Below are 14645 nucleotides of genomic sequence, written 5' to 3' on the forward strand. Positions count from 1 at the left end.
GAAACAACTTTTTCGATCAAAAATAGATTTGTAATTAAAAATAAGCGATATTATAACACATAAATGCAAGAAAATGTATTTACGTTATATCTTGTGATAAATATTGTTTAATTAACTTTTTCATCATCCCTGTTCAGTTTCCATATGGAATAGTTGAGACATGTGGCAAACGAGAGCCACGCCATATAAGGCACCATTAACAATGACGCCCTAGGGTTGATCTGGTAGAAACTGGCTGCGCAAGCGACCACTGAGACGTCTAATGCGGCCATGTGGAGCAACCCCTGGAAATATGAGTTAGTTATACAGAGAAATTCGTAGCTACTACGCCGGTACCAGCAGGGAACAGGTCTAATTCCTTGTCAGCGGATAAGTTGATGACGATATAAGACGTTTAAACAAAATAAATTGTACAACTAATATTGACACACATAGTGCCGACTTCCGACTTCGTACTAAGATACAACTCTTGTGGCGACTGGTTAATCAGATATTAGGAGATCCGAGTTTTCAGCCCCACATCTAGTTTCTAAATTAGCCATACTCAACCTGCGGCCTGCCGGACCTTTGTGATTGGCACATTGAGTTACAAGCAACTTTTTAAATTTCGGACCCATCAGAAAATCATGTATTATTGTATAGCGAGCTTTTGTTTTTTTCCATAAATATATAATAATCAAAATATTTTTTGCAGCCCGCGCATTAAGACGGAAACGTTTTTGTGGCCCCATTAAAAAAGGGTTGAGTATGGCTGTTCTAAATGATATTTATTTGTTTTGTACTTGTACTAAATGTGGAGCCTATTGGTAGCTTGATTTATTAATATGTATTGTAAATTACCAGTCCAATTTTATGTAATCCGAAGAATACTGGCGTCCACGTCCAGTTTAGAACGAGCTGACCTCCATACAACGCTAACGGAACCATTGATTTTTCTGTAAATATATTTCTTATTTTATTATTTAAATACTTATAACGAAAAAACAAGATATGTATGGAACACTTTATAACTATTAGCAGAACCATTTGTTAAGCTGTATTCGTCTTAGTTTCAACTAAGTACATTGGAAAATAATTATATACGTAGGCCATATCATCGGTGAGATACTAAGTGAGCTATGTTCATATTTTAAGTTTTTTTTAGTATTGTGTTCTTAGACAGTACAGGTAATCTATTTTAAAATAAATCCTCACGAATCGTTCAAGTAGGCAACTAATAGAAAAAAATTAACATTACTTGTAAAACCCCCACAATCCTTGTAGATCACGTACGACGCGTATCCCATGGTGCTATATAAAACAGTCCACGCCGGTCCAAACACCCATGCAGGAGGAGTCCAAGTTGGTTTCTTGATCACCTGGTACCAAGCCTTACCATCTGGTCTCTTAACTTGTCCAATCATAGTAATAGTGCTCACCCAACCCCCCATATTTGGCAGCAATATAGAACCAATTACTCGCAAGTAAGGCATTTTGTGAATTTAAAACACTGAAAAAAAATATTTTTTTTAAAACTGATTCGTAATTTAGTTTAATGAAGGATAGAAAACCCAAGAATAGAAACACCATCGAGAAACATAGAATTTGAAATTGTTATGGTGCGGTTTCCATTTAGATGTTAGTACCTAAATTGGATATTTTTTTAACTCAGAGATCACGATTAAACATCTGTTACGACGAAGCGAGTGATCATACTTAAATTTTACATTTTATATACTTATCTGTCCCTAATGCAATTTGAATGAAATTAATCGTTTAGGAAACTTATATATTACATACTACCTAAATACGGCTCTGAATATTTTTTTATGTGACCAGAAGCAGTAGGTATGCCTAGATATTATAAAGCAGTCTCCCGCCGCGTGAGTATGTCTGAACTCTGAAAGCGATGAATTAAAAAACTACCGAACGGATTTCGATGAAATTTGGTATAGAAATAGTTCGAGATCCTGGAAAAGACAAAGGAATTTATCCCGGTAAAAAATTTATACGTTGGTGAAGCCGCGAGCAAAAGATACTTTAGATAAAAGCAAACAAAAAAAACTTGCAAACATAAAACTACTACTAATCTCACAGTTATTTAAATTAAAATATAAATTTATTGCAGAATGAAAAGTTATAAATTGCTGTTTAGAATCACATGTAGTACTTACCTATGTATCCACTATCCACTACAACCGAGGACACTGCACCTTGTCCTGTAATAATGGTTTTAATCTTAATTGGTGTAATACATTGCCTATACGTAAAGTAATAATGATTATATTGAACATTTAGTTTATTATAAATGGTTGATTGTTAGTTATGAGTTTATCGTCAATTATATTTATGTGAATGTATTCTTATATCTTTATATCCTTACGGTTAAAATATACAGAACTGCTGTATAACTGTGCTGTAATTATTAAGTTTGCTGATATGTTGAACGGGGTTCGTGCTGTATTATGATTATTCGATACCTATATCATTTAGTCAGGGATTATATCAATACATCATAATATATTTTTTCTTTACTCCATTACACTTTGAACATCTAATGTGAAAGTTTTTGCATAAGCCGGAATGCTACGGTCATCTGACAGATATCGCGGTGACGTCATGTATTTAAACCGACTAATCCACGAAGTCCTTGATAATAACTATGCTGCTATAAATTTACTATACTACTAAATTTGGTCGCATAATATTGTTCCGGTAGACAAAACTATTTCACAAAACGCATTTTTAGTGCATTTTTTATCGTCACTGACCGTTTTTCGAAGAATTTATCAGATAAAAAGTAAGTATAACATATAAATTTCAAGTATTTACCTCACCTCTCTAGAAGGATACCGGCAAATTTATATTTAGAACATAAACACAGTTGCGTAATTCCAGGTACGATTAGTACTGAGATAAAGTAAACGAATTAACTCAATAGTGTTCGGTCATCACTGATAATAGTATCTAATTATTATTGTAATTGATTAAAAAATAGGCAGCGGTAAGTAAATACCAACAATTTTATCCATGTTACGTGAGTTTTATAATGAATTATTTATCAATACGTGTGTTTAATTTTATCGCCTAAAAGCCGATAGATATCATAATTCAGTATTAAGTGTTTGCTTTAGATAAGAGGTTGTGTCGAATTTTTTGCAATAAAAATGGAAGGAATTGGTACTATCCGGTAATTATTAATTTATATATTATTATATATAAGTAAACGATTTTTTTATGAATAATAGTAGTTAACTGGTAGTTACCATCTTATGATTGCCATATTAGCCTTGTCAAGGCTATTATTCAATTGACTTTAATTTATTTGGTCTAGACTAGGCATTCACTTTATATTACAAGACATGGGATAATGTTCTTAATTTGAATACATGCAATAAGGTTTTAATACTAAATGTTAATTTTACGATAATTATTTGATAGGTTATAACTGTTTGATAAATATATAATTGAATAAAATAATTAATAAATTATGTTTTTTAGGGATTCTGTTTCTGCCTATCCCCCATGTTCATAACACTAAAAGTCTGTTGAATTTTTCCTTGCTTCAGCTTTTTATTGGTTGCCACAAAAGAAAACAGTTTTACTTCTTATGCATAACAGTTATTGGAAATTAGAAATATTAATGGAACTTGAAACCTATAAGATATTTATATTTACCCACTGCTGGGCATAGATTTTCTATGTATTTTCTTCTAATGACCAAGAAAGAAAGCAGTCTGTTAAAGGAAATAATATCAGGCAGCAATCTGATGAAATATGGTGCAAACTTTATTATTCATAAGCACATTAATAAGCAAATATTTTTTGTACAACAAAATGAATATTTTAATAAATTAACTCCAGTACACAATATGTTAATGATATTATAAATTCATTATTAAAATAACTTACCGGCTTTTGGATTTTTTTTTATGTAAGCTGAAATTTTGCTTGTACAAATATTGTCGAGGGGCGAGGGGGGGGGCAGCTGTTCCCCTGGAATTAACACAAGTACATAGTGATGTACATAAATACTAAGATAATGTGTTAAATTATTGGAACTATATGAAATCTCTTGCCTAGAGAGACTAAAATGTGACTTGAGTGTTTGTTGTTAGATGAAACACACTCATAATGAAACAACAGAGACCTTCATGTTGTTTGTTATGCCATATTTAAGGGGTCAGGTCATACTTCCTTAACTTAAATAATGTCTAAAGCCAGATTAGTTTCATGTTTTTGCTGGTGTTAGGGTGTATTCATATCTGCCCAGACAGCGACCACTGTACATAAGGTCTTAAAACCCTCCATAGTGAACCAATAACATCAGCAGCTGGGATTAGCCTGTGCATATCCAGTTCCAGCAGGCCGGGATAATTGTGTAGTCGAAGGATAATCACCCTTGTCACTCGACATTCTACTAATAACCACTCTAATTACCACCAGGTGCAGTGGGACCAATTTGCCATGCACATATATAAAAAATTTAGAACTTTATAATGTAGTCATTCAGTTATAAATAAAGAAGTAGGAACCACATTAGCTTTGTAAAATCACATACCAATAAATGTCGACCTTGATTTCAAATCACTAACAATAAATGTATGACGTCATATTGTGTTTAGACACTGTGTGTTACAACTCGCCTTAGCATAGTATGTAGTAGTATAAGGAATTGGCAATGAACAATATGGATTGGTCAAAGAGCATTTTTGCATAAATAAAACATTAAAAAGCATAGGGAAATTTTAAACTAACGATTTTTATTTGTATTATTAATACTATTCAAGACATATTATATTTAATGATCACAGATTTTTCAGAACAAAAACATGTCAATCTCAAAAAACTGACTTATGTTAACCGTTGCAGTTACAGAACTTGTTTTAACAAAATTGTGAGATACTTTTAGAGATATACACATCTCTATTTGCAATTATAGAGACTTGACAAAATTTTGTCAGCATGAAAAGGGGAATTTATAGTTTTTCCTGCAAATGCTTTGAATCAATGCCCTGGCTGGAAATCTAGGGCAGGCCTATGTTGAGCAGTAGACTTCATATATCAGATCATGGTTATGAATGCACCAAACCTATTATTTTTATTGAACTATCCATTTTCAGAACCTTCATTATGGCCAACTGGCAAGCTCTTGGCTCCATCATCCTTCCCAACGTTGGTGGTTGGGCTAACGGACTATACTTCGCCGGTCAGATCCGCCAGGAGAAAGAGAAGGCCTGGTATGATACCCTGAAGAAGCCCAGCTGGAACCCGCCCAAGTGGGTGTTCGGGCCAGCTTGGACTGTGTTGTACAGCGGCATGGGATACGCGTCGTACCTAGTGTGGGAAGAATGCGGTGGTTTCAACGGTGAGTTTGAAAATTTAAAAAACCTGTTTAAACTATACAATGATCTTAGAAAAACATTTATATTGTTATCATAAACGGAATCTTTAATTGAATTAATTTGTATGCATGTGATTGTTCTAACTAAAATCAACATCCTTAACCACTAGGAAAATTAGCAACCTTGATTTACAACTGTGCAAAGTATGTACAAAAAAAAACAACTATACTCAATGCAATAGTGCAGAAATTAAGTAAAATATATATGGTAATTTTGACATTGTGTTAATAAATTAGATCACATACTATCTTTATCTCTGCTAACATTGTGCCAAAAAACATCCATGAATATTGTATATTTTCACCTAAGATCCCTGTTCTAGTACTCAATGATTTTTTTTAAATTTTGTAGCTTAGTGCATATATGGAGTGTGATGATCTGACTGAAAGTGTGATGTTGCCGCTACGACAAATACTCTTACATTAGTAGTACTGGGATTAGGCAAATTAAAATTAGTATTTATTGATATTTATTAGTTCAAAATGTATACTTTTTTGTTTTACATCTACAGTTCCAGTAACTTAATGTAAAGTGTTATGTTCAATATGAGTATATGGCGTCGATTAGTAACGCAATGTCAATATGACCCCATATACAAATTAATACTTTATCAGAACGTAGATAAACTTAAATAGCAATATTGATGTCATTGAAATACCACTTAACAAGAATTACATGCTAGATAAATAAATGACATAAAAGAAAAACACCGATCTACATAACACAAGACCACCAAAAATGGCACTGATAAGATAAAATCAGATAAAAGATGCATAATTATTACTACATGCAATTTTATGATGCTTGGCCTTTATTATTGCGTAATTATAACCTGACCAGAAACATAGAAACCTCCGCATGTTATAAAATTTTGAACTAATTTTTAGTATTGCCAATGATAACTTTAAAACGAAAAAGCAAAAGTGGCCACAAAGCAGGTTTCATATTTTCAGGTCAAGCTACATGTTATTTTTAAAGGATGATATATACAAACCTTTCTCAGTGTATTTATCACCTGACAGATCACAAATGTATTTGTACTATACTATTCCAGAGGATTCTCTGGTGCCTTTGTCTCTGTATGGAGGCCAGCTTCTCCTCAACTGGGCATGGACTCCTATCTTCTTCGGAATGAAGGACTTTAAATTGGTGAGCATTTTCCCTTTTTGAAGAGAAGGAATAATTACAGAATATTAAGTGATAATACAGAATAAATTACATACCATACAAAACACTACAAACAATTTTTTGCTTAGCGAAGGTTTTTTTACAAAACAGTGGTAGTATCCTGGTTAAGGTGACCCATTTGGACTTAGCAAGTATATGGAACAAAAAGCATAAGTTGATAGTAACATAAGACTTGTATCTTAAAATTGGGGCTATTAGTACGAATTCTTCTCCTTTTTGTACCTGTTTGGACATTCAAAAGCCATAAGAACCCTCCAGCTAACATCCATGACATAAGATTTGTGAAATAGTCAGAAGTATGTGTAGCATACTGACATAAGACTTAACATCTCATATTGAGAGGGCGAGCGCAGTGGAATACCAAACAATACTTTGTAATTCAAGGTGTTGGATGGTGTTTCTACCGTTCATGGGTGATCGCTTACCATCAGGCGAACGGCAAGCTCGTCTCGTCATCCAAAGCAATAATAAAGGCTACAATATTTGTTTTTGTGCCAGGCATTCATCGAGATCTCAGTGCTGTCCGGCGCGGCGGCGGCGACCACGTTCTCGTTCTTCAGCGTGAACAAGACCGCGGGCATGCTGCTGCTGCCGTACCTCGCGTGGCTCGGATACGCCTCCTCGCTCTCGTACTACATCTGGAAGAACAACCCCAAGCCCGCTGACAAGGCGCAGTAGAGGTGAGACTTCATTAAAATAATGTAAGAAGAAGACGAATTCAGTTCGTTTATTGAAAATGGTGCGTAGACTACAAACTAAGAATACCACTGGTCCTAACTGGCATATGCTGTTATTACATTAATATAACACAGCACTGGAGTGGTCAACTAAGCTAGCATAATCTGTGAGAAAGAAAATTTGTTAAGAAATATCCCAGTTCCTAGGTATTCGAATTTGGTGTCCGAAATATCACATTGCAGAAAATTAAACCAGCAAATAATATATGCATTAGTCGCGTCTCTGCCTACCTCTTTGAAGAAATGGCGTGACTATGTGTTATAAGAAAATAATGTGTTCACAATTATTGCTATGTGCCACTCTTAACTATAAGCTAAAAAAATGTCAAACGTTATGATTAATGGAAGTGATAAGACAAGTAAGTCCGTAGTCTTATCACAAACCGTACTGATAGTAGTAATATGATAAATTATACTACTGCCAGAATTTGCTCGAAACAATTTGTATAACAACAGGTTTGGCTCGCAGCCCCACCCCAGTTTTAAGGAAAAAAAAATCTAAAAGTTTGTAGGGACGCACACACTTACGCACACTCGTCAATCAAAGCAGTAAAAAAAGCTTCTTTCTCTTTATGTTCCGATCTATAATATTATTTTTTGGAATATTAAAGGTATTTATTAAAAATCTCTTTATTTTCAGATGCTGACACTGAAAACGCTTTAATACTTCAAGCTAGATTACTCTAAGTTACAAAGTAACGTGTTTTTAGTGTTAGATGCATTGCTCGTGGCAGTCATAGATATGGCATTAAGTTCTTCAACAGAAACGGTAAATATTATTTCAAAAATAAGAATTTGATGTGCGTAAAGTGACATGTATAATATGGCATTTTTAGTGACCAATATGTCACTATAAAAACTATTGGACACCATTCCACTTAACGTCCGATGCAGTGGGGTCATATTATGAAAAAAAAATTACATAGTCATCAATTGAAGAATTTTTCGCCACTCTGACTTCTTCATATTGTTTATATTGTAATCATCACAAATAGAATTCTAAGAACAATTCCATGTACGTATTTATATATGAGCTGTCATCTAAAATGAACCAAAGCATGCATTTTGTAAAACTTATATTGTACTTAATGTGCGTTTATGGCATTCTTATGAAAATAATATCATAAAGTGACACATGAAAGTAAAGAATTGAATCACACTGTATACAGTGACATATAAGTTACTAGACGAAACACTCTGTATAGTAGTGACATGTAATCTTTGGTAATTATAAATTTTGGTAGAAATATTTAAAGCGATTCTTGTATCGTAGTGTTTCGGCTCTTTTTCTAACTATTAACTAGTCTAAGTAATAAGTGTCCTTTTTGCACAAACGAGTCACTCCATTGTCAATTGCATTTATTTTGTCGACCAAAACTTCTGGACAATATTCTACAAATTATTTTTTGTTATGCGCAGTATTGTTTATGATTTTTCGAATATATTTATTGTTGAATTAGTGTTTCAATAAATACTGTACTTATAATATGTGTTTTCTTTAATACATTTAATTATTTAATTTTCTAATAAGCTAGTGTTCTCAACATCTGCGAAGAACTTTTTTGGCAATAGGATTTGCAAGTTATTTTGTCTGTGCAATGGTATCCTAGTAGTATTTCTAAACCATAAATCTGTACCTGTAAACAGGGCCGGCTTTAGGGTGGGCCCGGCTGGGCGGTCACCCACGGCTCCAGGTCTTAGGGCCACAAAGGTGCCACTCGTTCTGCCTCGAACTTCAGAATCAACACAATGCTTTTACCAAAAATCCATTTGGAACTGCAAAAATCGCTGGAAAACGAGACGCAAAACGAGGTTTATAAATAAATAAAATGCGTTATTCATCACGTACGCGAACATAGTTGCATTTATAAGTCAAGGTACATGACAATATTTAATTATTTAAATAAAGTCGCTTATATAAGTCCAGCTTAAAAAAAACTGTCAGATATATTGGCAAAGTCACTAATACTAGTGTCATTTAGAACACGAATGTAGATTCCTATTCATAGATACGGGAAAGGGTTTAAAAGTTTAAACCATCAGCAGATTCCCGGGTCCCGGCATCCCGCCAGTCGTCACAGGGCATTACCCCGTCCCGCGGGACTCCCGCTTACCTGTCAAACATTATCCTGATTTATCGCTTACCGGTCACCTTCTATCGCGGTACCTACTATTTGTTACCACGAATTTTTGATGGAATTTTAAAAGCCAAAGTAGGTAGGTAGATAAGTAAGTATTTTTTTCGAAGCGAAGGTGCTCAACGTAGTTCCTAGATTTTAAAATTGGATTTGGGTTTTTGATCACAACATCTTTCGATCCTAAGAGTATTTATTTAAAATTTGATCGAATCAGAATCCTTAAAGTAACGTACGAAGAGTTATGGCCAGTTTCATATGATGAGCCTAAAAACACTAAATATTGTACTCAAAAGTTTATTTATAAAGGAATTCACAAAATTTTCAACCCCTGAAAATAGGAAATCTAAAAAGTATCGAGTATTTTCCGAGAGAGCCGAGTAAAGTCGGCGATAAGAGCGCCGTTTAGGGTCGGATTAATCCTTCCCTCCATTTGATAAAGGTCATGTTTTTGCACTAAATCACTATTAGCATAAATCCGACTGACAATCCCCTAAATTACACTTCTAGATACCGTGGCCGAGTGACTTATTTACCAACAAGAAATGTCTGAATTTCGACTACAATTAGATACAGCTGTCTTCTTGTATCTGTTCTTATCTCTGTTCATAGTTATTTAGGTACTAGACACTGGCTTAGAGCGTCACTGCGAGATTAAATTTTATTTACGCATTGAGTCAATATTTTTAGTTATTTTTTAAATTAGAAAGATTTTATTAATATTATTGACTTTGATACTTATCAGTGATAAAAGGTGAAATTTGCTGAAAGGGACCCCGACACAATATATAGGTACTAATTTTCATAAATGCAGTATGCAAATCGATCTAATGATAATTAGATTCTACATAAACTCTACATAAATAATAGCCGGTAGGAATCTGGTTGTATGATGAATCATTATGTTGTCAGCTAAAAACATTTCTGGAAAACGTGCAACTTACGAAGCCAATACAAGACATTTATTTTATTTAACTGTAAAGAATTTTGGCCATAGCCATAACATGACTGACGCCGCAGTATCACCCAATTCTGCATAAACCAATTCGCGATTCGCTCTAATCACATTCGCAATTACCGTGTAGTTGTTACCCAATAACTGTAACCGCTGAGAGATTGCGCGCAAATTGGCACGCTGGCCATCTCCGGATTAGTGTGGAAAATGCAGCGCGCTAATATGAAACACCACAGTATATTATATTATTGTTTAGACTGTAGGTACATTCAATCTCGGGACAATTAGAGTATAGAAAATCGAAATTCGATTATTGCCTACCTACAGAAATGATGGATAAGGGCGGATAGTCTCTAAACTCGTCTTCACGTGCGGTGTAGCTGCTGACTTGCTAGATAAACAAAACGAGATATGAAATACAACCCCTTAAACTGATTTTGAAAAGAGCAACAGAGTTTATTACCCGTTCTTGTTTGGTGAGAACTGCTTTCCGAACTGGTGGTAGAGTTAATACTGACGGAATCTAAATGTATAACATTTTATGGATTCAAATAAATCATTTCATTTCACTTCAATACACGTAATAAACGAAAGTAGTGTGTAGTATGAGATTAGTTTAAAAATCTAGCTAACAGTAATCAGCAGTTATTGGGCTTTGTCAACAGGTACGGAGCCAGGAGCTTGCACGGGCGAAACTGGAGGCACGGAATTGTTAAAGACAGTTTTCAGATATGTCAAACAACTAATATAATATATAAAAATTATATGTATATGTTTTTCGCATTAACGAAATGACTTTTTTTTGTTCAGGCTAATGTAGGTAAGAGATTTCCCTTTTCTTGTAGAAAGGAAGTTTGTACTTTAAGCCACCATGTGTGATAGGAGATGCGAGTTTGTAGGTTTAGCATAACTTAGTTCTGTTAATAGCATGCATAACGGTAAGAGAAGATGTAGTACACCATTATAAATTACCTAAATATACACATATGCTAGTTGTATTCTAAAAGCAGTGCTACAAATCACCTAGCCTTTAGTTTCGGGTGTAATCTCAGCGCATCTCTAACTTTTTTAACTTACGTAAGACGACATTCTGGGGAAACCCGTATACCCTAGTCTTAGTAAAAGCATTACCTCACAAAGCCTTACATAAGGACAATTTAATACAAAACAATTATCATGTAATTGTGGGGGGTGTTTGTACTCGCCTTGCGTACCACCCTGGCCGGCACAATGACTGCGGTACGTATGATTGGACGGGCCGGTTGTTGCGGTGAATTTACATTTTGATTGGATCCCGTGGAAATGTTCGCGGTCCGAAACACTAATTGTAATTAGTATGGAACACATGTATAGTTAATTACAGGAAAAAAGGGATTAGAATTTTGGAAATGTCTTTTAGATCTCGTAGTAATGTTGCGTTTGAGTTTTGTAATTATTCAAATCGTCAGTTTTTATGGAATTGTAAAAAAGACTGGTGGTAGGTCTCTCATATGTGACAGTCCGCTTAGGTAGGTACCACCGCAATGTCTAATTCTACCGCCAAGCAGCAGTGTGTAGTCACTGTTGTGTTCCGGTTTCATCTCATGTCTCAGGATGGCGAGCGCAGTGGAATACCAAAGAATACTTTGCAATTCATGGTGTTGGATGGTGTTTCTACTGTTTATGGGCGGTCGTATTGCCTACCATCAGGTGAATGGCATGTTCGTCTTGTCATCAAAGCTATAAAGAAAAAAATCAATCTTCTAAGTCTTGGAGGGCTTGTGTGGGTGGTGATAATCATGCGTAATATTTACTTACCATAATATCATATCATATCATATCAGCATATCCCTTACTTAAAACCCTTACTGTTTTATATGGACCATCTTAGCTCATGTTGGGTCATAAGAATTACATGTCTTTTGCATTACTGCCTCTGATAGTAAGCACTAAATGAAGTAGGGTCCAGATAGCGTGTTAATTGAAGACGGACAATTGACACACTAAGACAATTATGTCAGGGTGTTAAAAATCGGTGAAACACAGGCTGATCCACGAACGCGACGCACTTTCGTCACTATAGCGGAAACTATATAAGAAACAATAATTTTAGAACCTTTCTATCAAAGTATTCAATCAGTTAAGTGTACGATTTACGTATTGCAGTGACGCTACGGGGCGGGCGTGCCAGTGACGCACGCGTTGCACAAATTTCACTGATCTGCAGTTGTGTCGTACTCGCAGATACGCTATGGAACCAAGCGACTGAATCTGCCAGATCTTATCTCCTAGTAGATCGTACGTTCTAACGTAAAATATATTGTTGTTTTCTTGCAATATTTCGGAGAGCTTATAGCCTATCGGGGAATTTAACGGCCCGATGTGGTGACGAGACTAAATTGGCCTGCATCGGTTAGGTATGTTTTTTTTTGTGTTATAAAGAAATCTCTTAATTGGGATCGTTTCGAGAAAAGTGTAGTCGCGTTTGAAGCAACATTGCTTCTCTTCTCTACAACGTATTGCGATAAGTGCTTTAAATATCTTATTTAGGAGTTCAGAAATATCGTTTCTACATCGTCCTTAGTTGAAGGTTATCTATAGTGTGGTGTTTTAAAACAGTTACTTACTTATTTCGTTTCGTTCTGTTTAGACTTGATACAAGATGTAAAAATTGTCACGCGTTCATCATAAATATTATATACTAGCTTTTGCTCGCAGCTCCGCCCGCGTTATAAAGTTTTTCAGGCTAAAGTTTTCCATTATAAAAGTAGTAGTTTCCCGGGAGCCTATGTTCTTCCCAGGGTTTCAAACTGTCTCCATACCAAATTTTATCTTAAAACGTTGGGTAGTTTTTTGAGTTTAAGACTTTCAGGCAGACGGATGCAGCGGGGGGACTTTTGTTTTATAATATATTTTTTTAGAACTTTTTAAGAGGAATAATCCCGTCATACATCATTGTTGCATAACTTTAACCGTTTACGCAGCGCACGCAACAGAAGCTCTCAAAACTAATAAATTGTCCCCGTATTTGCAACATGTTTCATTACTGCTCCGCTCCTATTGGTCATAGCGTGATGATATACAGCCTATAGCACCCCACAAATAAAGGGCTATCCAACACAACGAATTTTTCAGTTCAAACTGGTAATTCCTGAGATTAGCCATTACTGCTCCGCTCCTATTGGTCATAGCGTAATGATATATAACTTAGAGCACTCCACGAACAAAGGGCTATCCAACGCATAAAGAATTTTTCAGTTTGGACCGGTAGTTCCAGAGATTAGCCATTACTGCTCCGCTCCTATTGCGTATAGCGTGATGATATATAGCCTATAGCAATCCACGAATAAAGGGCTATCCAACGCAAAAAGAATTTTACAGTTTGGACCGGTAGTTCCAGAGATTAGCCATTACTGCTCCGCTCCTATTGGGTATAGCGTGATGATATATAGCCTATAGCAATCCACAAATAAAGGGCTATCCAACGCAAAAATAATTTTTCACTTTGGACCGGTAGTTCCTGAGATTAGCCATTACTGCTCCGCTCCTAATGGGTATAGCGTGATGATATATAGCCTATAGCACTCCATGAACAAAGGGCTATCCAACGCAAAAAGAATTTTTCAGTTTGGATTGGTAGTTCCTGAGATTAGCGCGTTTAAACAAACAAACAAACAAACAAACAAACTCTTCAGCTTTATATAATAGTATAGAGTATAGATGTCGCAGTAGTCAAAGTTGCGTTAATGATGAGATGTGTATTCGTCTGCCAAGTTTGAATTTCCCGCCCTCTAAATTCGCCGCCCGGGGCATCGGGCCCTGGCCCCCTAGATCCGGGGCTGACTGAGAGTGTTATAAACGTAAGAGTAGACAAATATAATGAGAAAGCTTCGAACTGCTAAGCTATCGGGAGTTACACGTGTTATTGTGAGTCAACCATAAAAGATAGACATATGCTGTCGTGGGAAATTTTTTACATAATTTTAAGGAGAACATTTCCGTCATACATGATTTCTGTGTAGCTTTAACCATTAAGGTTGTTCACGCGACGGAAGCTTAAAAAATGGAATAACTTCACCCGTTTTCCCAACATTTACCTTCACTGCTCTGCTCCTATTAATTGTAGCGTGATGAAAAGTATACTATAACCAGCACAGGAGTATGACAAATAATTGTACCAAGTTTCGTTAAAATCCGTCGAGTAGTTTTTGTTTCTATAACGGTTATACAGACAGACAGACAGACAGACAGACACGGCAGACAGACA

The 14645-nt window shown here is 35.4% G+C and overlaps 2 protein-coding genes across 8 annotated transcripts; one reads left to right on the top strand and one right to left on the bottom strand.

Annotated features, from left to right (window-relative positions):
- Window positions 1-8: 8 nt before the first annotated feature.
- Window positions 9-3039, bottom strand: LOC115451623 (translocator protein). 5 transcript variants are annotated; one of them, XM_030179986.2, is made up of 5 exons: window positions 2817-3039; window positions 2154-2198; window positions 1238-1489; window positions 841-935; window positions 9-284 (listed from the first exon to the last, which is right to left on the bottom strand). In XM_030179986.2, the coding sequence occupies exons 3-5, from the start codon at window positions 1470-1472 to the stop codon at window positions 108-110; spliced, it is 507 nt and encodes a 168-aa protein (XP_030035846.2). In that variant the 5' UTR covers window positions 1473-1489; window positions 2154-2198; window positions 2817-3039; the 3' UTR covers window positions 9-107. The 5 variants fall into 5 exon arrangements, with proteins under 5 accessions (XP_030035846.2, XP_030035847.2, XP_030035848.2 ...); XM_030179987.2 differs by having other exon boundaries at window positions 2812-3030; XM_030179988.2 differs by lacking the exon at window positions 2817-3039 and adding an exon at window positions 2363-2386.
- Window positions 2534-8795, top strand: LOC115451622 (translocator protein). 3 transcript variants are annotated; one of them, XM_030179984.2, is made up of 5 exons: window positions 2534-2779; window positions 5103-5347; window positions 6439-6533; window positions 7071-7252; window positions 7950-8795. In XM_030179984.2, the coding sequence occupies exons 2-4, from the start codon at window positions 5113-5115 to the stop codon at window positions 7248-7250; spliced, it is 510 nt and encodes a 169-aa protein (XP_030035844.1). In that variant the 5' UTR covers window positions 2534-2779; window positions 5103-5112; the 3' UTR covers window positions 7251-7252; window positions 7950-8795. The 3 variants fall into 3 exon arrangements, with proteins under 3 accessions (XP_030035844.1, XP_030035845.1, XP_030035843.1); XM_030179985.2 differs by lacking the exon at window positions 2534-2779 and adding an exon at window positions 2834-2983; XM_030179983.2 differs by lacking the exon at window positions 2534-2779 and adding an exon at window positions 2945-3169.
- The last annotated feature ends 5850 nt before the right edge of the window (window positions 8796-14645 follow it).

This window comes from Manduca sexta, chromosome 18 (genome assembly GCF_014839805.1).
Source record: "Manduca sexta isolate Smith_Timp_Sample1 chromosome 18, JHU_Msex_v1.0, whole genome shotgun sequence".
Taxonomy (NCBI): Eukaryota; Metazoa; Arthropoda; class Insecta; order Lepidoptera; family Sphingidae; genus Manduca; species Manduca sexta.